Source organism: Pteronotus mesoamericanus, unplaced genomic scaffold, assembly GCF_021234165.1.
Source record: "Pteronotus mesoamericanus isolate MK-2021 breed Mesoamerican mustached bat unplaced genomic scaffold, CSHL_Meso_final scaffold_165, whole genome shotgun sequence".
Lineage (NCBI taxonomy): Eukaryota > Metazoa > Chordata > Mammalia > Chiroptera > Mormoopidae > Pteronotus > Pteronotus mesoamericanus.
In genome coordinates, this window is record NW_026555307.1 from 9300430 (window position 1) to 9325193 (window position 24764).

The window sequence follows — 24764 nt, forward strand, 5'->3', positions numbered from 1 at the left end:
AAGAAAGTATGATAAAAGAAACATAAAATTATATGGCAGGAATAATTCCATATCCATAATCACAATAAATGTGAGCAGTTTAACTTCCCCTATTAAGACAAATATTCACAGTCTGGATAGAAATTTTACTCTGAATCGGTGGGCAGCTCAGGCTCAAGACTGTTGGCCAAACCAAGTGTGTCAGATTGGTTTCAAAACAGAAGACAACTAACTTAGTAATGGCTGCTTGAAGCATTGTGCTAAGAAGTACGTAGGCCAATCCTGGCCAGCTGGGTAGCTCAGTTGGTTAGAGAGTCATTCTGATATGCCAAGGTTGCAGGTTTGATTCTCAATCAGGGCATATAATAAGCAGCAGCAATGAAAGCATAAATAAGTGGAACAACAGATCAGTGTTTCTCTCCTCCTCCTGTCTCTCTGAAATCAATAATTTTTTTAAAGTACTCTCTGATTACACTTAGGTTGGATTGGTGCAGCCCTGCTCTCAGCTTCCCTCACTTGCATAGGATTGGCATATTTTAGCTGTTCAGTCAATACTGATTAGTTGGTTAGTTGAATGACTTTATTGAACCCTGCCTCTGTGTTAATCATTTTACATGCATGATTTCACTATTCTCCACCTGCCCCATGGAGTGTAGGTGCTATTCTTTTTTTTTTTTTTTCCTTAAGAGGGGAAGGGAGGGAGAAAGAGAGGGAGAGAAACATCAGTGCATGTTTGTCTCTCATGCGCCCCCCACCGGGGACCTGGTCCGCAACCCAGGCATGTGCCCCAACTGGGAATCAAACAGGTGACCCTTTGGTTTGCTGGCCGGCACTCAATCCACTGAGCCACACCAGCCAGTGCTGTAGGTGCTGTTCTTATACGCACTTGACAGATGAGGAAATTGAGGCTCAGGAAGCTGTAGATACTCACATGAGGTCATGCAACCAGAAGATGGCAAACTAGGATCTGAACCAAGGTTTTTCTGACTCCAAAAACCAATTTTTTGCCTATACTTGAGACTGGTAAGCTATTGCTTACTCAGAATGTCCTATAAGGCCCTGAAACTTACCATGTTGAAGAACAAATTCCTGGTTTTCCTCCCTCTACCTCCCAGAGTTTTCCTGTCTCAGGAAAGGGGAAGTCTGGCACTCCATTTGTTGAGATCAGAAGCCTTGGCGTCAGCCTTGCTCCCCTCTTTCTCTCACACCCACATCCAGTCTACACCCACATCCAGTCTCTCAGCTCCACATCCAGTAGGCAGACTCCAGCTACTTCTCTCCATCCACAGCCTCCACCCTGGCCTCCCCTAGACTGTTGAGTAGCCTCCTCGCTGGCCCCGCTTGCCTTCACCCTTGCTGCCCTATGGTATGTTCTCAGCATGGTAATCAGAGGGATCTGATCATGTCAGTGCTCTGCTCAAAACCCAGGTTACTCTAGGTAAAGACGAGTCCTTACGGTGGCCCATGAGGTCCTGTACAGTAAGGCTCCCTGTCAGTCTCTCTGACCTTGTCTCCCCGTGACTGTCTCTGTTCCAGGCACAAAGATTTTTGATGTTTCCCCAGTGTGTTAGGCAGGCATCCAGCCTCAGGGCCTTTGTACAGCCTATGCCCTCTCACTGGAACACCTTTCCTGATCTGCACATAGCTCATTTCCTATCCTCCTACAGGCTTTTAGTCAAATGTCACCTTGTCAGTGAGGCCTTGTTATCTAAAATTGTAAACCCCATCTACCCACTGTCCGTGTTTTAATTTTCCCCATAACTTACCAAAATCTGAAGTATGTCTATTTATGTATATGTTGTTTACCACTGTGTCCTCAGCCCCTAGGCCAGAATCTGGTATGCAGTAGACAGTGAGCTTGTATTGAATGCATGCATACATGCCACCGTGTAGTAATAGCAAAAGTAGACATTTATGGAGGGCTCACTACATCAGACCCTGCTCAGCGCCTTGCATGACTTTGCATTTCTTTCTCAAAGAAACCCAGCAAAGGAGGGCCCTAGCTGCTGTGGCTCAGTTGGTTGGAGCATCATCCCATAAACTGAAAGGTCACAGGTTTGATTCCCAGTCAGGGCACATATCTAGGTTATAGGTTTGGTCCCCAGTTGGGGCATGTGTGAGAGGCAACCAATCATTGTTTCTCTTTCACATTGATGTTTCTTTCCCTCTCTCCCTCCCTCCCTCCCTTAAGAGGGCTCTCTTAAATCAATAAGCATGTCCTCAGATAAGATTTAAAAAAAAAAAAAAGACCCAGTGAGGGAGATACCATTATTATCCTCACTTCACACATGAGGAAACTGAGGCCTGGAGAGGTGTAGCAACTTGCCCAGGTGCTGAGTGAGTGAAATGCCTGGGTTCTTAAACATAAAGGTGTCCTTCCTCCCAAAATCTCGACAGCAGCTCACCCTTCTTGAGTAGTGACCATGCCAGCACTGCCAGATTACACACTTTACCCACATCCTCTCTGTGCCACTCCATCCTGTGCCCATCCCCGTGCCTGCTGTGGGTGCCATGTTTCTAAAGCACATTTCCACAGCTCCCCTCACCATCTCAATGCCTCAGAGCCCACTGAGGACCCAGGTGGCTAGGAAGTGATGACATAAGTCATCTTCCTTAAAGGGCAGGCCCATCTTAAACCACTCGTGACTGTGAGTCTCTCTTTGTAAAGTCCTTCGGGGTGAGGACTCCATCCCCGTTGGCCGAGGTGGGATTCAAATGTCTTCTTTTTCTTAAGTCAGCAGGTTTTATTATGTTCCTGGCCCTGGGCCAGGGAGTACTGGGACACTGCAGTGACCATGATGGACCCAGGCCAGCCCTCCTGGGGCTCCCATCCTAGGCAGATAGTGAACAGGAATTACAAGTGCCAGGAGGTTAAAAGGGAGAGTGTTAAGGGTGCTAAGGGAACTTGTCTTGGGGGATGGTCTCAAACCTTCAGGATGGATGCAGCCCCCAGGCACATTCAGTTAGGTTAAAGCTTAATTTTCAAGGGATTTCATGAATCTGTATCTGGCTTCTCTCTCCCTCTCTCTCTCTCTCTCTCTCTCTCTCTCTCTCTCTCTCTCATTTTGTTTAAATGGGATTTTTTTTTAATTGTTGTGCAGTTATAGCTATCCCATCTTTTTTCTCCATTGCCCTCCCCTCCTCCGTACCCCCTCCATTCCCATAGTCAATACCCCCACCGATTGTCCGTACCCGTGAGTCCTCTATTCATGTTCCTTGACTTGCCCCTTCCCCTTCTTTCCCCCATTACCCCTTCTTCTCACCTCCCCTCTGGTCACGGTCAGTTTGTTCTTTATTTCCATGTCTCTGGTTCTGTTTTGCTCACTTGTTTGTTTTGTTGATTAGATTCCACTTACAGGTGAGATCATGTGGTATTTGTCTTTCACCACCTGGCTTATTTCACTTAGCATGATACTCTCCAGTTTCACCCATGCTGTTGCAAAAAGTAGGAGTTCCTTCTTTCTTTCTGCTGTGTAGTATTCCATTGTGTAAATGTACCACGGTTTTTTGATCCACTCATTTGCTGGTGTGCACTTAGACTGTTTCCAGCACTTGGCTATTGTAAATTGCACTTCTGTGAACATTGGGGTGCACAGGTTCTTTTGAATTAGTGTTTCAGAATTCTTAGGGTATAATCCCAGCAGTGGGATCACTGGACCAAAAGGCAGTTCCATCTTTAGTGTTTTGAAGAAATCCCATGCTGTTTTCCACAGTGGTTGCACCAGTCTGCATTCCCACCAACAGCATACTAGGGTTCCCTTTTCTCCACATATTCACCAGGACTTGTTGTTTGTTGATTTGTTAATCATGGCCATTCTGACCAGTGTGAAGTGATAATTGTGGTTTTAATTCGCATTTCTCTGATGGCTAGTGATGTTGAACATTTTATCATTATCTCTCCGGCTTCTCTTCAAAAAACTGGGTGTGCATTTGCACAGGGCAGTGGTCAGCTGAAGCAGGTGGTGGGCACCCCCTTTAGATGGTACAGGAACACAGCATTTTGTCATGGTTCTACCTGCCTTCATCTCACATATATTAACCTACCAACCAACCTAGACTGTGAGCCTGATCCCCAGGGATGCAGAGGGGTAGAGCTCCATGAGGAATGGCTTTTATTCTGAGACTAGAGTAGTAAGAATCATACTGGTGAAGAATGAGTGGCAAAGAAACAAAAGAGGAAATTTCAGGGGGAGCAGCAGCGAATATAAAACAGTGGCTGAAAGCCCTGGGGAACTACCATCACCTCAGTTTCTGCACCTGTGAAATAAGCAAGTTATTTGTACCTACCTCATAAGTGATATACTAGTAAAATTGGGCATATAAAGGGCTTACACTGTGCCTGGCACACAAAGCTCAGTCCCCAGGAAAATGAGCTTTAAAAAGGGGGGCCTCAGGCAGTGTGGGCTGCATGACATGGCAGAGGTTTCTTTGAACTGATATGTGTGTTTGGGCTTATATGTTGTTCCCTCTGCCATGGGACCATTCTGGAACCTTGTAAACTTCAGAAATGGATCTCCCCTTTGGATGTTGCTTTCCTTCAATTTTTACAAAAGCAAAGGGGGCAGGCACAGTGGTTTCAGGACACTGAGACAGTTGCCCTACCAGCTCCTATCCAAAATGATCCAAAGCAAATGTGGTGAGTATTTGCAGACTGGGCCACTAGTAGCTAAGATAAGGTGGGAGTTTATTATTCTTATGGTTACCGCTCAGGCTGGTCAAGGCTGACAGGGACAGCGCAGGGACTCAACATCCCTTCCACCTCACAGGACCTCCTTTCCCTTCAGTGGCATACTTTTTCTGCATGATCACAGTAAAGTCACTCAATATCCACATCCCTTTCAGCTGGAAAGGAGATGGTGTGAGCATGGAGGGTAAGCAATTTTATTTTTAAAAACACAAGTACACGTTCCATTACTTTGACTCATATCCTCTTGGCCCAAACCAAGTCACATGTCCACACCCATCTGTGGAGAAAGCTGAGAAATGTGGTCCCTGGCTAAGTGGCGCTGTGCCCGTCAAAACTCTGACTTTGCCAGAGGGGAGGAGGGTGGTCTTATTACTAAAAAGAAGAAGGGAAGAATGGAGTCTGAAGGCAGTTAGCAGCCCTGCTGCAGCAGTGTCCAAGCTGCCCGGGCCTCTGCAGAAGGCTAGGCCTTCCGCAGGACTCCCAGGGCTGGTGTAGCCTAATTAGGCATGGGCACAGACATGGACACACAGACTTGTTTCTGTGACCCACAGCCAAATTGTTTGAACACAATGGTGACTGCTTCAAAGGGAAGAATTCTGGCTCCCAAGGCAGAAATAACAGGCTAGGGTAAATCCAGTCATACTCTCTCTTTTGAGGTACTAAACAGTTTTTTAAAGTTTTTGATTATGGAAAATTTCAAACATCCAAAGAGATAGAGGGGCTTACATAATGGACTCCCAGCCGCATCACCAGCTTCCACAGTCATCAGCCGTGCCAACCTGTGTCTTTGTTCCCTCTCCAATATTCTGTCATTTCATCTGTAAATATTTCAATATTTATTTCTAAAGCATACAGACCTTTAAAGTTTTATCATTCCATATGTAGAAAATTAACAATAATTTCATATTGTTATATAAACAAGTTGGGCTACGAAATCAATTACAGGTTTTCAATCAACAATCTTCAAGGATAGGATACAAAAGAATAGAGAGTATCAGAGTACATCCCAGTAAGTAAGGATATCCACTGTTTTGTAGCATTCCCATCTTAGATGTTCCCCTTGTTCCCAAATCCTCAGTGTCCAAATGAGGAACCAAACAGATGTGGTTACATTTTTAGGTAAGTCTACTCCCATTGAAATTCTCATTTCTTGCTTCCCATGGTCACACATATGATCGATTTGGATTGCAAGGAAGGTTTGTGTGTGTGTGTGTGTGGATGTGTGTGTACAGATGTGAATGCACAGTGTGCCTTGTGACAAAATTCTTTCTCACTGTGAGTGGTGGTCAGAAAAGTATAGAAGCCATCACTCTAATAGGCACATTAAATAGCATAATTGGTAGCCAGGGGTTGACCTCTCACAGGAAATATGAACCATTACACATTCTCTTTCCTAAGGCAATTTAAGAAGAGGGCAGACACATCTTGATGGAACTTGCTTAATAGCCATAGCTTGTTAAGTTCACCTTTTTATCCCAAGAAGAGGATGGAATCCCTGAGGACGTGCTGAAGGAGGAGGGTTTCTGTCCGATGGGTCCTCGCGTCTGTGGTAATACATTATCATAGTGGAAATCTCACACAAGTGAAGGAGAGAGTAAATTGGAGGCAAGGACCTGTGTGGTCTTGTCACCTTCTTGTTGAGGGACAATTGGAGGAGGAGATTGGAAAGGGGTTTGTTCCTCTAAGATTGATGTCATGAAATAAAGAATAGAGCGTGATTCCCATCCACCCCCAACCTAGATAAAATCCCAGGATCTCTGGTTTGTTGCTCCTCTGACTGACTTTTGGTTAGAATCATTTTATGAGCCAGGATTCAATATTCATGGCTTAAAATAACAAAAGTTCATCTCTTGCCCTCTTAGGTTCAGCTGGGATCTCTGCTTCACATTCTTCTAACTCTAGGACCCCAGCTGACCAAACAGGCACTATCTAGAATAATCCTGGTGGCTGTGGCAGAGGGTAAAGACCAATGGAGGGCCTCGCACTGGCAATTAAGTGCCCCAGACTAGATGACATGCTAATTCCATTCGCAGCACATTGGCCAGTAAAGTCCCAGAGCCTGGCTACCACAAGGAGGCCAAGAAGTGCTCTCTTGCCATACTGGGGAAGGAGGGGGGCAGGGGGTTTGAAAAAATGGCTTGGCTGGTGACTGCCACCTCTCTGTGAGATAGTAAGCCACATACTTGCATATCCACATTTCCTCTACAGAAGTCAGGAGCCAGGGCTGGGACTAGGTGGGTGTTTGTGCCCCTGGACCCTGGCATCACCTGGGAGGATAGAAGGTGATCAGCTGGGTCTTGGCCTCAAAGTGAGGAATCTAACCAGCAGTCCAGAAGAGCTAACCCCAAACAGCTTCTCAGGCTACATTCCACCTGTTACCTGCAGGTGATGACCAACGGCTGGGAGACAGTGGACATGACCCTGCGGCGGAATGGGCTCGGGCAGCTGGGCTTCCATGTGAAGTACGACGGGACTGTGGCAGAGGTAGAAGAATATGGGTTTGCCTGGCAGGCCGGCCTCCGGCAAGGCAGCCGCCTGGTAGAGATCTGCAAGGTGGCTGTGGTCACTCTGACCCACGACCAGATGATCGACCTACTGCGCACCTCTGTCACCGTCAAGGTGGTCATCATCCCACCATTCGACGATGGCACACCCCGGAGGTAAGGGCGTTCACTCTGCAAGGCAGGAGGTGGGTGGGGGTTGGCAGCTCCCAGAATGCTGACACAGGGCCTCCCCAGGGCTGTCATCTACGGCCCTTTCTCATCCAGAAGAGTGACAGTGGTGGTGGAATGGGAGTCAGCATCCATCAAACACATACTTTCTGCCAGTTATGGTCTAAGCACCCCATGTGTGTATTATCCCATTTCATCTCCACAACAGGCCCATGAGGTGGACAGCCTCAGCAGTCCCATCTTCTAGATTATGCGTGCTGTGTTAAAAGTAACTTGCCCCAGGGCACATTGCACTTCAGTGATTTGTTCTGCACACATATATTGAGACTCTACTATGTGCAAGCCCCAGGCGAAGTGCTCTGGGTAGAGCAGTGAACAAAATGCAGTGCCTGTTCCCTTGGGGTTTGTGTCCTAGAGGGAAAGGCAGGCAGTAATTAAGTAGGCAGGTAATATAGGATCAGGCAGCGATGAGATCTAAGAATAAAGTGGACTAAATGAAGGGTCTGCAGTGTGGTAGGAGAGCTGCAGACATAGTGGTCAGAGAAGGCTCCTGAGTTGGAGGTGGCCATCTGGTTTTCTGGACCAGCTGGTCCCAGACAGGGACAAAGTGGGAGTGTGCAGGACATGTTCCAGCAGCACAGGGAGGCCAGTGTGGCTGGAGCAGAGCGAGCAGGGGTGGGGAAGGGACAGAGAGGGGACAGGGGGACAAATTGAGGGGGGCTTTTTGGACACGGTGACAAGCTTGGTGTTATTCAGTAGGAAGCCAGGGCAGAGGAGTTTGTTCTTTTCATGCTGTTTCTTTTTTTTTTTTAATGGAATATTTCAAACATATTAAAAGTATACGGAGCCTGCTGTTTCAACATTTATCACCATGTGGCCAGAGTTTTTGTGTGTCTGTTTTGTTTTTTAATCTCCAGCGTCCCAACCTTGGACTATTTGAAGCAATCCCAGTTCTTGGATTGTATCGCTACCTGATCAGGACCTTTGAAAATCACTACTACACTTAAAAATTTTAATAATAAGTCAATATCAATTACACAGTCTGTCTTTAACTTTCTATCATATCAGAGAGATACTTTTAAAACACAGTAGTTTTGTTAATTAGGCTTTTCCTGTTGCATTTGGTTGATGTGTCTCTTCATACTCTTTTAATCTGTCAGTTCTCCTCTCTCTTATTTTTTTCCTTGTAATTTATTTCAGGAAGAAGCCAGGCCACTGTTCCAGGAGTTTCCAACTTGCTAGACTTAGCTGCTTGCACCCCCTGGTGTTCTTTAACCTCTTCTGTAGCACGTGTGTTTCCCATAAACTGGAGTTCAGTATTGACCAGATTCCGATTAAATCTTTTTTTGGTAACAACACTTCCCAGTATGTGTCCATCAGGAAGCCACGTGTGTGTGGCTGTCCCTCTGTGAGTGATACTGAGGGATCCGAGGGTTCAGACAGTGGCAACCTGACCTGTCATCATACACTTCTCCTCAGCTCTCAGCAGCCATCATCATTATTACCTAGATTCATTATTTTATTATAGTGGTGATATGCTCAGTGCTGTTATTTCTTCTTCATTTATTGGCTGTAATTCTTCTAAAAAGAACTCATCTTTAGTACCTATATGGTTTTTCTGAGATATAATTTATTTAAGGAAGGCAGGATAAATTCAATTTTTAGAATAATGAATTGGTACCCTAGTCACCTCCAAAGGTGACCAGAGGCAGAGAGAGAATCACTACATTCCAAGCTCTGGAAATGCCACACAGAGGACAGTCAAGGCCTTGGCCCTCAAGTAGCTAGTGAATAGATCAGGAGACAGACAGTAAACAAGTAAGCAAATAAGACGATTTCATACAGCAGAATGTGGAGCAGCCGAGTAGACTCGGAAGGTGGGCTCTGCAGTGAGATTGCCTAGGTTTGAATCCCAGCTCCTCCCCTTAACTGTAACTCTTGGCAAGTCGCCTCACCCTGCTGTACCTCACTTTCTCCGCTTGTAAAATGAGGATAATAGATCCTTTCCCCAAAGGGTGGTTGCGAGGTTGGAGGAAATAAGACTTGTAAAGCACATGGAACAGTACTTAGCCAGTAGGAGGCCCTCTAGAAACTAGCTGTGAGATACTGAGTGTGAAGAAATAAAGGGCATGACCCGACACTGGACAAGATGGTCAGGAAAGTGAGGAGGAGGTAAAAAAAGGATTGTGCAGGGAGGGAGTAGCCATCACAAAGGTGAGAACAAAGGCCCTCGGCTTGTTGACAAATTAGAAAGAGGGTGGAGTGGCTGGAGGAGAGTAAGCCAAGAGAAGGGCATGAGATGAGGTGACGCAGAATACTTATACACCTGAACTGCCAGGACTGGTGGAATTCCCCACTTTACAGATAAGAAAACTGAGCCCCAGAGTGGACCAGTCACTTGATGCAAACTTGTACAGCAAAACTCAATCCAGATTTACCATCCCCATACATTCTACTGCCTCTAAAAGATGTTGAAAGCTCTTCACATGAAAGTTCTGATTGCTCCATCCCCACCTTCCTGAGTCCTGCTTGCTCTGAACTTGGTGGGGAACAGCTCTGGGCAGGCCTAAACCCTGCCACCAAGGGTTTGGCCACCCACACCCTCCCCCTGGTCCTTTAGCCTGGGAACTCCAGTCAGGTCCCAGGCATCCTCTTCTCCCAACCCTCTTCTGGGGCCTCCTCCACTTCTGCACAGAGCCAAAGCCCAGCCACACCTGCTCCAAGCTCTATAGGGGCAAATCAAGCCGAGGTGACCCCACAGGCAAGCTCCAAAAAGACCCCCTCTTTTCTCTGCACACTTGCTCATCCCCACTTGTGTGCACACAATAAGCCAGCTCACCTGTTGGATGACTCTCCAAAACTCAGAGAGTGCAAGAGGCCATGAAAGCATCCCCCATTTGCAGTGGGGCCCAGCTGAAGTGAAGGTAAAAGTCTGTGGGCTCCCTCCTCTGGCTTTGGGGAGACAGGCCAAGGAGGGTGTGACCAGACAGACAAGTTCTGCACCCTACCCTATTTAGGACAAAACTGTCATCCTGCTCCCTTTACAAGGTGGCTACAAAACAGGATCTCCTGTTCGCAGGGGCGGGTGCGTATTGGGATTTGCGTGGGTTTTGTTGTTCTTAAAATGCAGGGGTATCTGACTGGCCTCATTTGAAGAGCTGATAACCCATCTCTGGGGCCCCTTCAGCCTCGATGCAACCCTCGCCTCTTGGCTCGAATGTCATGATGAGCCCTGAGTGGAGACTCTCAGGAATGGGCAAGGCTCTACAGGGCGTGTGTCCACACGCCATGCTTTTGAGACATTGGTTAGAGGGCAGTAGGTCATCCTTGGACCTCTAGGTCACAAGCTGGTGTTCTTGAGCCCTATGCTGCTGGGTCATGGATGGGCTGGACCAGGTAGCCAGGAGGACATTGCAGAGCCTCTGATTAAATGTGTCATTTTGACCTTGGGTGCTTACGCAGGCTCTGGAGGGATGTTTTCATCTTGTTGTCTCTGTTGCTTTGCTGCCTGATGGGGAAGGTGATCTGTGAGGCTTTTGTCCCCTTTAGTTGGACTCCAGATCTCAGGTGAGGTGGGGAGTTGGAAAATCCTCCCAGAGAAGGAAAATTGAATCTACACAAGTGAATGAGTAGGAAAGATAAGAAAGGAGTCCCCATGGCCCCTCAAGGCTAAGGGAGCAGTGAGGAATGTGGTCTGCAAGACCAGGGACATCCTCCCTCAGATGACTCCCATGGGTGGCTGAGAGGCTGGAAAGGAATATTTAATGCAGTGTTGTTGGTCAAGCAAAAGACTAAATGCAAATTAAGTATCCAACAGTAGGTGTCTGGCTGAGCAAATCCCAGGTCTTTCATGTGATGGAATAGTAACTGATTGTTTAAAGTGAAGACAATCTGTTAGTGCCAAGAGGGCCTTGTTACAAATATTGGTAATTGTGGGGAGCAAGATGGTGTCTGGGGTTAAGTGTGCTGTTGTTTTTATTTCCATTTTAAATAGTTGTGTGTCTGCACAGGATATTTCTGAAAAATATGTAAGACACTGGAAGGTGGTTGTTTCTGGTGGGTGAAACTGAAGGATGAAAGAGGGGACAGGAAAGCCCTTTTATACCACTTCAGTTTTTAAAAACAGTTCAAAATCTAAATGCAGGAAGTGAGCATCTCAATTTTTTTTTTTATCCCTAGCAGCTCAGTACAATGCAGATTCCTGGGCCCCACCTCAAGGAGGATTCTGTTTCAGATGAGCTGATGTGGGATATAGGAATCTACATTCCTTTACTAAGTTCTCAGGGTGATTTAGATGCTGGTAGTTCTCAGATGGCTGGGGAGGCATTTGTTCCAGAGCCCCCCAGGTAGGTGTGCTTAGACTTCAGAAAGTGGAAGGGAGACTTTGGATTCTGAGCATGTGGGAAGAACAGGGAGACTGTCCACAGAATCTTCTGGGGAAGGCTGGTCAATCAGAAACTACCAGAAAGAAATGCCTGTTTATTGAGCACTTGGTGTGCACCAGACTTTCTGCTAATGCTGATTGAATGCTTACAACCGCCACATCGTACAAATTAGGAAACTAAGGTTCTCAGAAGGAAATCCCTCACTCAAAGCCTTGAGGCCTTAAGTGGCAGAGCTGGAATCTGGGAGAGCCCAGGAGCCCTAGCTCTCCACCACTGTGTGCTGCCTTTAGGGTGATTGGATAAGGTTTCCCCTCTTTGAAGTCATGCCCAAGGGCTCCTCACCAAAGATGAGGCTGTTAGTACCTGGGACAGGGGGCAATCAGAGACCCCAAAGCTCTACTCACTGGCTCCCAAAACACTGCACAGTGGGCCAAGTGCATATGGTCGTTAGCCTCGTGGGCTTTGGAATCAACTGTCTTTATTTAAATCCCGTTTCCACCTCTTACTGCCTGTGTGATCTTCTCTGTGTCTCAATGTACTTCTCTCTAAAGTGTGATGGACTGACGAAAACTGTGGTTACCAGCAACAGAGCCAACTCAAACATGATAAAGCAAAAAAGAGACTGTACCAGCTTATGTGCTTAAGACTAGGAGATAGGACAAGATTTAGGCACTGCTCTATGCAAGCACTTGGACACCCTCATCAGGAATCTCTATCACCTGTCTACGTTTCTGCATTGCTGTCATTCTCAAGCCATCTACTACTTTGTGGGAACAAAAATGGTTCACTCCTCCGCACAGCTCCAGCTTTTGGTCAGAAACAGTTCCAGAGTTGATGCTCACTGTGTCTGACTGGCCCCACTTTAGGGCACAGGGCAGCCCTGCCAGTCGTGTCCAGGAGAGGAGTTTCTGACTGGCCAGGCCTAGGTCACATGCTCATACATGGAGCTAAGCAGTGGGGTCAGCCCCACCCAGAACACACAGACTGGTTCTCAGGAACCAGGGGTGTGGGTGCTAGGCAGGCAGGAGCAGCAGGTGTGCGCTGCCTGGGGCTGTGATGCTGCCCTCCTCTACTTCTGCCCAACCTGGCATATACACGCACTCTGTTAGACAATTTTGTTCTTGTCATTCCTCATCTTGTAGCAATCCAACCAGAAGAAGCTGCTAAATATCAGCTCTGACCTTCATGCCACTGAGGGGCACAGTGTGTCCCCAGAGCACACCCTCAGGTCACCTTTTGTTGACTCAGCAGCCATGTCCTGAGCTCACAGACTCCCAGCCACGAAGTCCACCAGATCTTTTGCCTGGTGGTCCTGAAAGTTCCCTGGGCTCCAGGCTACTCCGGAGAGTCAGCGAGGACTGGCTCAGTGGGGCATGAGGGCTTCCAGGCCGAGTACTCTGAGCTGAGCTCCCATGGCTGCTGGAATTTCATGAACACAGCCCCCTCCTCGGCCTCGGAGCCCCCTCCCTGCCACACTGCAGGCTCAGTGGAGAATGCCAGCCCAGCCTGCCGACCTGCCAGCCTGGTCTAGGGGGAGTCACAGGCTGTTCTACATCTATTTCAAGGTTCTGGATTTTGTGGCTTTTTTTTTTTTTTCCAACCACCCTGCAAAGTAGGTCACCTGCTCCTCTTCCAGCTGTCTTTGAGCTTCAGAACAAGACAGATACTATCCTTAATCCTAAAGGCATCTGCCTTGCTGGCCTGAGTACTGGCTAAGGGACGCTGAGCCAGTCTGTGGAGGACAGACTTGAGGACTGGGTCAGGGAGAAGGAAGAGGAAGGGAAACGAACAGAGAGGATGAAGAGGGGAGAGGAGATGAAGTCAAGTGGTCGGGCAGGTGGAACCCCTGTGTTTGGCCCTGTCCTGGTTGAGGACTCAGAGCTACTAAGTTTCAGACCAATTTAAAGGGTATCTACTCCACCTTTAAAATAGGCCAACAGTTCAGATGGGGCCAAGGAAACCCATCCAGTGTTACGAGGCAGCAGGTGACAGGCATGTGTGCAGGCATGTGTCCAGGGCCTTTCTGAATAACAAAGTTTCTCTTCCTAGGGGATGGCCAGAGACCTATGACATGAGTACCTCGGAGCCAAAACCTGAGTTGGACAGCTTGCCCCCTGGGGGGCGGCCCCCCTACCGTAGCAACGCACCCTGGCAGTGGAGCGGGCCTGCCTCCCACAACTCTCTACCAGCCTCCAAGTGGGCCACTCCTCCTACCCCTGGCCATGCCCAGTCCCTGAGCCGACCCTCAAAGCAGACCCCCATGGTCCCCTTTCGGGAGTCCCAGCCCCTGCACAGCAAGAGGTAAGTATTGGTAAGGGGCATCACTCCCAGCCCCTACCTCCCTCCTCTCCTTTTCTCTGTCCTTCTCTTTTTTTCCAGAGTCTTCTCAAACTTTTGCCTTTCCTTCTTGTCCTGTGTTTCCCTTCCTCCCTGTTTCCCTCCCTTCCTCTCTCCTTGTCTTCCTTCCCTTCTGCTTTTATTCTGAGCCTCTCGTGTGAGGGCCTGGTGCTGGGAGCTCAGTGTCTGAGGTAGACATCCACTATACCATGTATGATTAAAAGTATATATTTTTTAAAAGGTCAGGGGACCAGTAAGCACAAAATAGAATATGATGACTTCTTGGGGGAGTCAGGGAAGTGGGAAGTGAAGAAGCCCACAAGTGTATAGGTATTGTATACCTTACAGATAAATTCTTTTGAATATATTATATATTAAAAGGTAAAGAAAAATTACCAAAAAATGAAGGAATCCAACCTGCAGAGGAGGATCCAGGAATGGGTGGGAGCAGCCTTCTACTCTGGGCAGCCCCTATCAGGGCCACAGCAGCTGAGGGTCAGGAAGGCGGAAGTGGGGGGCGGGGTGGGGGCGGGCCAAGAGTCTCCCCAGCTTCCTGCTGCCCTTTGCTCAGCAGCCCTCTTTCCATCCCTGCAGGAGGAAAGCAGATGAAAGGTCTGACCCACTTGTCCTCACTCACCCCACCTCCTTCCTCTCTTGTCTCTGTTCCAGGCCTGTTAGCTTCCCAGAAACCCCTTACACAGCATCACCAGCAGGGGTCGACAAAGCCGCTCCCTACCGGCAGCCTTCTGGGAGCTTTTCCACTCCTGGCTCAGCCACCTATGCAAGATACAGGCCATCCCCAGAAAGGTCAGAATCTCTTCATTCTTTTCAAATTAAGGAATCTGGTGAAAGCTGGGGATTCTTCTTACCCAGGAAATACACATACCCTATAAGTTTACTGCGATTTTATGGGGTTTCTGGTTCCCTGCAGGTCATCAGAGGACCTCCAGGAGAATTGTCTGTGTCTGTTAAGATTTAGGGCCAAGCTAGCCTGAGCAGGACTTGCATTGGCTTATCTTGCAGCAGAGTTTTAGTTGACACTTTCTTGACACTTTTATAACTTGTTTGAGCAAAACCATTAGCCTTCCAGCATGGCCATTTATCTGCCTCTCTGAGCTGCTCCCCAAAACCAGGCTACCTTCATTACCCAGTTTGGTTTGTTTGTTTTTAATATTTTATTTATTTATTTTTAGAGAGAGGGGAAGGGAGGGAGAAAGAGAAGGAGGGAAACATCCACGTGCGAGAGATACATCGATCAGCTGCCTCTCACACACCCCCAACTGGGGATCTGGCCTGCAACCCAGGTATGCGCCTTGACTGGATATCACACCAGCGACCTTTCTGTTCACAGAACAGCACTCAGTCCACTGAGCTACACCAGCCAGGGCCGTTACCCAGTTTTCATAGCCTCTCAGGCTTCAGTCCTGCTCCCTTGGATCCTTCCCCAATCTGGTAGCCTGAGGGATCATCCCAACTCCTCCATGGCTCCCTAGTGCCCTCAGGGTAAACCCAAGTTCTGTAGCTACTTCAGCCTCAGTGCCCTGTGCCCTTCCTCCTCCAGGGTTCCGGGGACCCCGACCTCTCCCTTGTTAACAGGCTGGGTTCATGGGCCTCATCCTGAATGTCTCCCTTTGTTCTCTCCCTTACTGCTGTTCATCCATTCAGCCTTCTAAGCATCTCTGCTCCCATCCCCTCCTCCTATTCTCACTACCCCGCGCTTGCCATTTCTCTGACCACCCAGCCTCTGTCTCACTTCCTCTGGTTCATCCTCCACTCAACAGCAAGGGATAATCTTTCTGTATCTGGCCATATCTGCCCTTTGCTCCAGTGTCTTAGAGCCCTCAGAACACAGCCGCAGTGCCACACGTCATCCTCACTGTTTTCTTAGGTAGGCCTGTCTGCATTTCAGTTCTCATGTTCTTCCTCCATCTAGAAATCCTTCACACTCTTTACCCTCACATCCCACCCTTTCCTGCCAACCTGAGCATTGATGCTGCTCCTCCAGGATGCCTTCCCTGAACCTCCCCCAGTCATAGGTGCTACCACTCTGCCACTTAGTTCCCTATGCATTTCCTGACCTTGAGCACTCTCCATTATATTAGCCCAGTTGAGAGAGAGAGAGCGCACTCTCCAAATCTAAGACCTTCCCAGTTCATCTATTATTATCACACAGCACAGGTTCTGGCACATGGTAGATTTTTGGTATATGTTTGATGAAAGATTGGAGTGAGTGAGTGAGTTTGCTTAAATAAGATCACATACCAAGACCAAGGATCAGTCCACTAAGCTAGTGGGTCCGAATCTTTACTATGTCTCAGAATCACCCAGAAGGAGTGCTTATTAAAACACAAATTACTAGGCCTTTCCCCAAGTTTCCAACTTGGTGGGTCTGGAGTAGAACATGGGATACCAATTCTGCTGATCCAGGGAACACACTGTGAAAGCCACTGAACTAAACCGTTGTTTGATTATAAATATGTGCTATAAAATTGGGGAAAACATACTTTTTTCCATCACAAATGCTGAAGCAAATGGTCCCAGGAGCCTTCTGTGTGCCAGGTGCAGGGAGAACTATTTGAGATCCTCACTTACCAGGGACCTCATTGCCAGTGCCCCTGGCTGTGATGGAGAGGTCTTAGAACCAATGTGCACCATAATGCGCGCTCTAATAGACTCAGGGGAGGACAGTCCAGCCCCAGAGGTCTAGGTTGGCTGCCTAGAGGAAGTGACATTTGAATGGAGCTTTGAGAGATTAGGAGTTTGCCACAGAGAGGAGGGAGAAAGTCATTCCAGACAGGGCAAAGGCCACAGATATGCGTAAGCAGGATGATATGGAACGCAGGAGGTGTCAGCAGAAGTCATGTGACACAGGCTGTGGGAGTGGGGGCACCTCAGTGGCAGCCATAGCTGAGGCTGGAAATGGCGCAGTTGATGTGGAGCAGTGAGTCAACAGAGGCAGTGGGGATGATGTTACTGATGGCATCGGGGAGCATCAAAGTCTTGGTGTCCCCCCACCTTTATTATTCTTGTTTTTAAACTTTTTATTGGAAATAATTATAGATTCATAAGAGGTTGAAAAGAAATGCACAGGGAACTCCTTCACTCAGCTTCCCTTAGTGTTAACATCTTACATAACTGGGCTATAATAATCAAAGCAAGACATTGACATTGGTACAATCCTTAGGGTTTCTTCCAAATTCACCAGTTATACATGTACTCATATGTGTATATGTGTAGCTCTCTGCAATTTTATCACTGTGTGGTTATTGTGTAACTACCACCACTGGTAATACACTCAACTATACCATCACCATAAAATTCCCTCCTTCTATCCTTTTATAGCCACCCATCCCCTCAACCTCAGGCAACCATTAATCTGTTCTGCATCTCTTTAATTATTGTTATTTTATAAATATTGTATATAAGGAGTCATACAGTATGGATCTTTTTGACATTCCTTTTCACTCAACATAATTTCCTTGAAGTTCATCTAAGTTGTTGCATGTATCAATAGTCAATCCTGATTATTGCTGAATTATATTCCATGGTATGAAAATACTATCACTTATATAGCCATTCACCCATTGAAGGATAATTGGGTAGTCTATGGGTTTGGGCTATTATGTTCATGCCCTGAGCATGCATGAAAATAAGTTTTCCTTTCTCTGGAATAAATGCCCAACAATACAGTTGCCTGCCAAGATATGAAGACAACCTAAATGTCTGTCAACAGATGAATGAATAAAGAAAATGTGGCATATAGGCACAATGGAATATTATTTGGCCATAAAAAAGGAAATGCTGCCATTTATAACCGCACAGATGAACCCGAAAGGCATTATGCCAAATAAGTTAGACAGAGAAAGACATACACTGTATGGTATCACTTCTGTGCGGAATTTTTTTTAAAAAATGGAACTCATAAAAGCAAAGAAAATAAAGTGGTAGTTGCCTGGGGGTGGGGGAAATGGGGAGATTTTGCTCAAAGGGTACAGAGTTTCAGTTATGAGATTAATAGGTTCTGAGATGGACAGCATGGTGGCTATAGTTAATAATTCTGTACACTTGAAGTCTGCTAAGTGAGTAGATCTTAAGCATTCTCACCCCAAAAAAAGTTAACTATGTGAGATGATAAATGTGTTAATTAACTTGATTGTGGAAATCATTTCACAGTGCATATGCATACCAACTCATCATGTTGTATGCTTTAAATATATTACAATTTTGTCAGTTATACTTCAAAGCTGGGAGGAGATGTTTCGAGAATGCTACTTGCTCAGCAAATTTCAAACAGTATTAAATCAGTGAATGGGTGTGCTGACTATTCTGTATCGCTTGTAGGGGAAGTATTTGGGGGGGGGGCGGAAAGCAGTCACTTTATTGTGTGATAAGTCCATTTATAGATTTTTTTTAATTTTCTATTTATTGATTGGAGGGGGGGTAGAGAGAGAGAGAGAAACATCAATTTATTGTTCTACTCGTTTATGCATTCATTGGCTACTTTTTGTATGTGCCCTGACCAGAATTCAAACCCTTAACCTTGGCGTATTGGGATGACGCTCTAACTAACTGAGCTACCCAGCCAGAGTTCCATTTCTAGTTTTAAAAGGAACTGCCAAACTATTTTCCAGAGTGACTGTACTATTTTACATTCCCACTGGCAGTGTATGAGTGATCCAGTTTCTCCACATCCTCACCACCATTTGATGTCATCACTGTTTTTTATTTTAATCATTCTGATAGGTTTGTAATGATACCTCATTGTGATTTTAATTTGCATTTCGCTAATGGCTAATGATATTGTATACATTTCCATGTGCTTATTTGCCAACTGTATCTCTTCAATGAAATGTCTTTTCCCCATTTTCTAATTAGATTCAATGCTTTTTCAATGTGGGAGTATTCCTTTTTTTTTTTTTTTTTTTTAAGATTTTATTTATTTTTATAGAGAGAGGAAGAGAGGGAGAGAAACATCAATCAGTTGCCTCTTGCACACCCTCAGCCAGGCACCTGGCCCAAAACCCAGGCAAGTGCCCTGACCAGGAATTGAATTGGCGGCCTTTCAGTTTGTAGGACAAGACCCAACCCACTGAGCAACACCAGTCAGAGCAAATTCTTTACTTATTCTAGATACAAGTCCTTTGTCAGATAGGTGATTTGCAAACATTTCTTCCCAGTCTTCATTTTGTCTTTTCATCTTGGTAACAGGGTCTTTTGCAGAATTAAAGTTTTAATTTTGATGAGGTCCCGAAACTATCTATCATTTTTTTTCCTTCTGTGGATTATGCTTTTGGTATAAAGTCAAGAATTCTTTGCCTAGACCTCGACCCTGAAGATATTCTTATGTTTTTTTCCAGAAGTTTTATATTTTACATTTAAGTCCATGATCCATCTTGAGTTAATTTTTGTATGAAGTAAGAGGTTTAGGTTGAAGTTCCTTTTTTTTGCCTACAGATGTCCAGTTTCCTCCACCATTTACTACAAAGGCTTCATCTCCTCCATTGCACCACTTTTGCTTCTTAAAGCAAAAATTCATTGGAAGGGGAAATTAATTGGGTACATTGACATGTATCTATTTCTGGGTTCCCTAGTCTATTCCATTGATCTATATACATGATCTCAGTGAGTGTTCGCAGCAACTCCACAAGGTAAGATAGTTGAATTATTCCATTTTACAGGGGGAACCTGAGGTTTAATGAGATGAATGCACGTGGTCAAGGTCACTCTTCTAGGAAGCAGCAGAGTCAGGACAGGAACTCAGGCCTGTATGATTCCAGAGGACTGGCCCAGACCCCAAACTCTCCTTCCTGGTGAAGGACTCTGAGCTCAGCCTCCAAATTAGGGCGACATGTATGGTTCTTCCAGGGGTCCCTGCCCCACCATGACACTTGATGGCTGTGATTTTGTGTTTTAGGCTCTCTCGCATTGACAAGTGGGAGACTAATGCTTTCTCCTTGGACTCCATCTCCTCCCAGCCTACCCCTCTCTTCTTAAGGCTCCAGTGGAGCCTGCCTCTGCTCTCTCTGGCCCAGATCTCAACATTTTTATCTCTATCAATGGCTAGGCTTCAAGTGTTGCCAAATGTTCCTAGCACGCCTCATCCCTAAAACCCCCAGAAACGTCTTTCACAGGTACTCACCATTCTGCAGTAAGAGGCTAGAGCAGGTCAGGGCTCCCTCTGTGGCCCTTGGCCTCAGCTCCTTTCCTCTTTTCCTGTTGCACAGTTGCCCCATGACATCCTGGAGCCCATGTGACTCAAGCCAGACGTTCCAGCCCAGTCCCAGACATTCGTCCCTCAGGACTCCTCCCTCTCACACTGTCTTCTCCAGAAGGTTGCTACTTGCTGAATTCATCAAGCTTTTAGTAAAGCAAAGACCCTCATAGACAGAACCTGTCTCATGGCCCGTCAGATTTACCAAGAGACAAGATGGCAAGTTGGCTTGCCCCTTATCTACTGTGTGAGTGTGGGCAAGTGACTTTGCCTCCCTGCACCTCCGTTTGCACACGTGTAAAATGTCTGTCTCTGAGCAGTGTTGAGAATATTCAAGGAAGGACACCCTTTAGAGCACTTGGAACTGTACCTGGCACATAGTAAGTGCTTCATAGGGGTGATGGCTGTTACCACTGAGTATGGCACCCATGCTGGCAGCTGGGATACAGAGCCTGGCAGATGCCTTCCCTGTCTTCAGGAACTTGCCCACCTTGTGTGCAAGAATAACAAATCACCCAACTCAATACAAAGCATTAGAGCTGGACTAGGCCCTAGACCTTTGTTCATCAGAACACCTGGTTGGCTTTGATTTTTTTTTCCCCCTGTTTTTCTCCAGCTCCATAAAGAGTGGTACATTGGTTAGGAGGTATTTGCCTGCAAGTGACAGAAAGCCTAACTCAGGAAGGCAGGAAGAATTAAGGGGATTTATCATCACATAATAAATCCAGAGCTAGTGTGGCTCTGGGGCTGGTTAGTTCTATAGCGAAGTCCTCATGAACCTGCTCCACTCATGACCCATGCTGGCTGCTGTGGCCCCAAGCAAAACCAGTGTCCTGCAGAAGAAGAGGAAAGAGCTTCTCTTTGTTTTCAAGAGTACCTGCCCCTGAATCAACCCCTGGCAAAGTTACATTGAACCTGCATAACTGTCTTAAACTGTCAGAATTTACTTAAGTCACATGGCAGAGGGATGGCTGCCAGAGCAGAATCAGGGTTCCACCAGCAAGGACAAGGATGATGTTGGCTGTTGGGATGGTAGCCATCAGTGGCTGCATCCTCCATCCACCTTTTTACCCAGTCATCCTGTAATTCACCCATCCATTGTCCTATCAATCAGGGTAGGAGTTTGACAGCAGGCCGGAGCCTTCCCCTAAGAAGATGCTCTTCCTCATGTTCCTGTCTGTTTTGTTACTTTCCTCTGTGGCCAAGTAGGAAGCTCAAGGCCAACATTTCAGCAGCCAGACCCTCTGATCTTAAGGCAACCTCCACCTCAGCTTCCCCAGGATCAGTCAATTTGTCTAACTTGTGCCTGGAGACCCCTGAAACTGCAGCTAGTTAGTTACCCCACTAAAACTCCCAAACCCTCTCTTTATCTTTGAAGTTATTTCCAATTCCAAGAAAATATAAGAGTACATTACATTTTCTTAGATGAGATTAAAGATATATTTGATCTCTTGTTCTGGGGATTCTTGAGCAGAGCTGTGCATAGTGAGATGCTGAAATGTCCCAATTTCCAGTCAACTTGACCACCTATGGCAGTAATAGAATGGCCCCAAATGAGACATATTGAGCACCCCAAAGAATGGTCAGCATAGGCCAGTCAGTTTACACTGGTATTATTATATGAATGGACAAAGTACAGGTTGTCTTGGTTGAGGACAGTAGCTGAGAAGTGAAGCATAGTAGATATGTCCCACTAAAGTTAGGATTAGGTTTAGCGGCATAACATAGAAAACTGATATTCAGACAAGATAGATTCTTTCTCCCATATTATCAGGGACCCAGGCTCCTGCTCACCGATGCTGTGCCATCCTCGGCCTGTTGCCTGCTTGTTTTAAAATGGTTGCTGGAGCTTCAACCTTAAGGAGATGAAGAGGCAAAGGCACCAACAGCACACCTCCAGAGATTTCCTGGAAGTCTTATGCAGCACTTTATTTTTTTTTTTTTTATAATCTTCACTCAAGGATACGTTTATTGATTTTTGATTTGAGAGAAAGAGAGAAACATCACTGTGAGAGAGAAACACTGATCACTTGCCTTCCGTATACACCCCTACTGGGAATCGAACCTGCAGCCCTTTGTTGCCCGGGGCAGTGTTCAACCAAGTGAACCACCCAGCCAGGGCCACATGCAGCACTTTGAACTTATTGGCCAGAACTGAAAGGGAGCCTGGGAAATGTAGTCTGTAAACTGATGACACTGCTTCCCCAAATACAGTTGGGATTCTGTTGCCAGGGCAGAAGCAGAGAATAGATATTAGGTGAGCCGCTGGCCGTGTCTGCCACTTGTACCTTTCACTTTCCTCTGGCTAACCCCAACCCCTGCTAATGTTTTCCTTTAGTGCTCAGGATTTGATACAGACATTTTGGAAAAATGGAATAAACATGTCCATACTTCAGTTTCCAGCTATGGTGGAGCCACATTTTACCAGGCAGTTGCCTGGCTTCTAAGTCACCCATTAAGGTGAAGATGACTTTATTGTTTTGGCTCTGTCTTCCTTTCCGGGAGGCATTAAAAATCAAAGTCTGAGAGAGTAGGGATAATATGTACATTATGGACAGGTGAGTAGAGTTTAGTTTTCAGAAAATCCAGTGCACCCCTGAAGCACCTCTCTGTTCACCTGGAGGTGTTGAGGCCTACGCGTTTGAAGTTGGTCTTTGCAGAGGCAAACCTGGCTTTGTGGCCAGCAAGGTGACCCTGGAGAGGTTAACTTCTCTTTGGGATGTTGGGAGTCCCAGTTTATCACCCTCCCAATTTGCAAGTATAGACACAAGCAGCCAAATGGGAAATATCAATGTCAGCTTGATGAATGGAGGCTCAGTAACCCCCCAGAGTACATGGTCTGTGTCAGTGGGGTGCTCCTGGCTGCAAGTGATCAAAATTTGACTAGTTCAAACACTAGGAATTTGTTATCTCAGAGAAATGGAGGCTCAGGGCAGGCTGCAGGGAGGATCAATGAAGCATTTTGACAACATTTTCAAGAGCCTAGTTCCTTCTGCCTTCTCTCTCCCACCCTCAGCATTGCCCTCATCCATCCTCAGGCTGTAGCAAGTAAGTAGCAAGAGATTTGTGGTGTTATATCTGGAGGTAGCAACCCCTGAATGAAGAGAGGCCATCTTTCCTCATCATCTCTCTTAAAAGCAAGAGACTTTTCCCCGAAGCCCCCCAGTGGACTTTCCCCATTTCAGTCAGGTTATTCTGGGTAAGACACATTTGAAAATCTCAGTGACTTATATCAGTAAAAGTTTATTTTGCACCCACACTGTAGCTCCAGTGTCAGTTGGCAGGAGACTTCTCAGGACACAGGCTACCCGAGCAGCCACCACATTCAAATCACTCCCCACACAACTTACTAACAAGAACTAGTCACACATCCCCACCCAGCCAATATCAAGGGGCCAGGAAGTAGTACATTCCTGCAACATGCTTGCCTTGTGGACAGCCAGAAGTATTGGGTTGGCCAAAAAGTTCATGTGGCTTGTTTCATAAAATAAAGGACACACTTTTCATTTTCACCAGTAACTTGGATATTTTGAATATGTTGGCTATCTCCCACGAGGTATAATGTTGATCGTTCTCAGTTAATGTCTCGATTTCATCTCTATAAACTTAAACTGGTCTACCTGACCATGGCACACCGTCCAGCAAGAAATCTCTAGCACAAAAGTTGGCAAACCACTTTTGGCACGTTCAATCAGTCACAGCACCTTTTCCATACACTGCACAATCTTTTTTTTGCATTTCAGTTGTGTTTTTACCTTTCTTGAAGTAATAAAGCATTATATGCTGAAAATGTCACTTTCTTCCATCTTCAATATAAAATGGCTACACAAAAATTCACCAGTTTTGATGGGTTTTGTTTCTTTTTTTAATGCATGCTGATGTGACAGTTATCACAATACAATCTAACAAAATTGTTTCAAATGCAGTTAAAGACAACTAAGTGCTACTAGAGCCATCTTACCAGGAGGAAAAAAAAAAACAAACTTTTGGCCAACCCACTATTTTGTGGGAACCTTAATAGCTCATACACTCTCACATCTCAATGACCAAAACTGTGTCACATGACTGGCTCTCATCTGAGCTGGAATGGGCGTTGGGAGGTGCTCACAGAGTTCACTCCAAAGCATAGAGAATGCCACTGGGTTGTAAGGCCCCAGGGAGAATCTTCTACCATTTCTTTTACATCTCAGTCCCTGCCTGTGGCTGTGCAGAGCCAGCCTCCAGGAGAATCTCTGTCTAGAAGACAATTCTTTATTTTACCCACTCCAAAACCCTGTGAGGTAGAAAGTGGTGTTACACCTTTTTTCAAATGGGAAAACTAAAGCCCAAACTGATGAACATTTGCCCAACCAAGGTCATGCTGCTAGTAAGGAATGAAACTGGGATTTGGGCCCAGATCTCCTCATTCCATAGCCTAAGCCCACAGTTTCTCCCTGCAGCACCTTCCTCCAACAGACATACACAGAGCTCTGCAGGCTAGTTGTCGGAGCTTA

General features: G+C 46.3%; 1 protein-coding gene across 2 annotated transcripts in view; it reads left to right on the top strand.

Moving 5' to 3' along the window:
• Nucleotides 1-24764, top strand: part of SIPA1L3 (signal induced proliferation associated 1 like 3) — a 247115-nt gene that overhangs the window by 178302 nt on the left and 44049 nt on the right. For both annotated transcript variants that reach the window (XM_054589095.1, XM_054589094.1), the window contains exons 10-12: nt 7052-7326; nt 13773-14024; nt 14730-14867. In XM_054589095.1, the coding sequence (XP_054445070.1) occupies nt 7052-7326; nt 13773-14024; nt 14730-14867 (665 nt within the window). The remainder of the gene's footprint in view (nt 1-7051; nt 7327-13772; nt 14025-14729; nt 14868-24764) is intronic.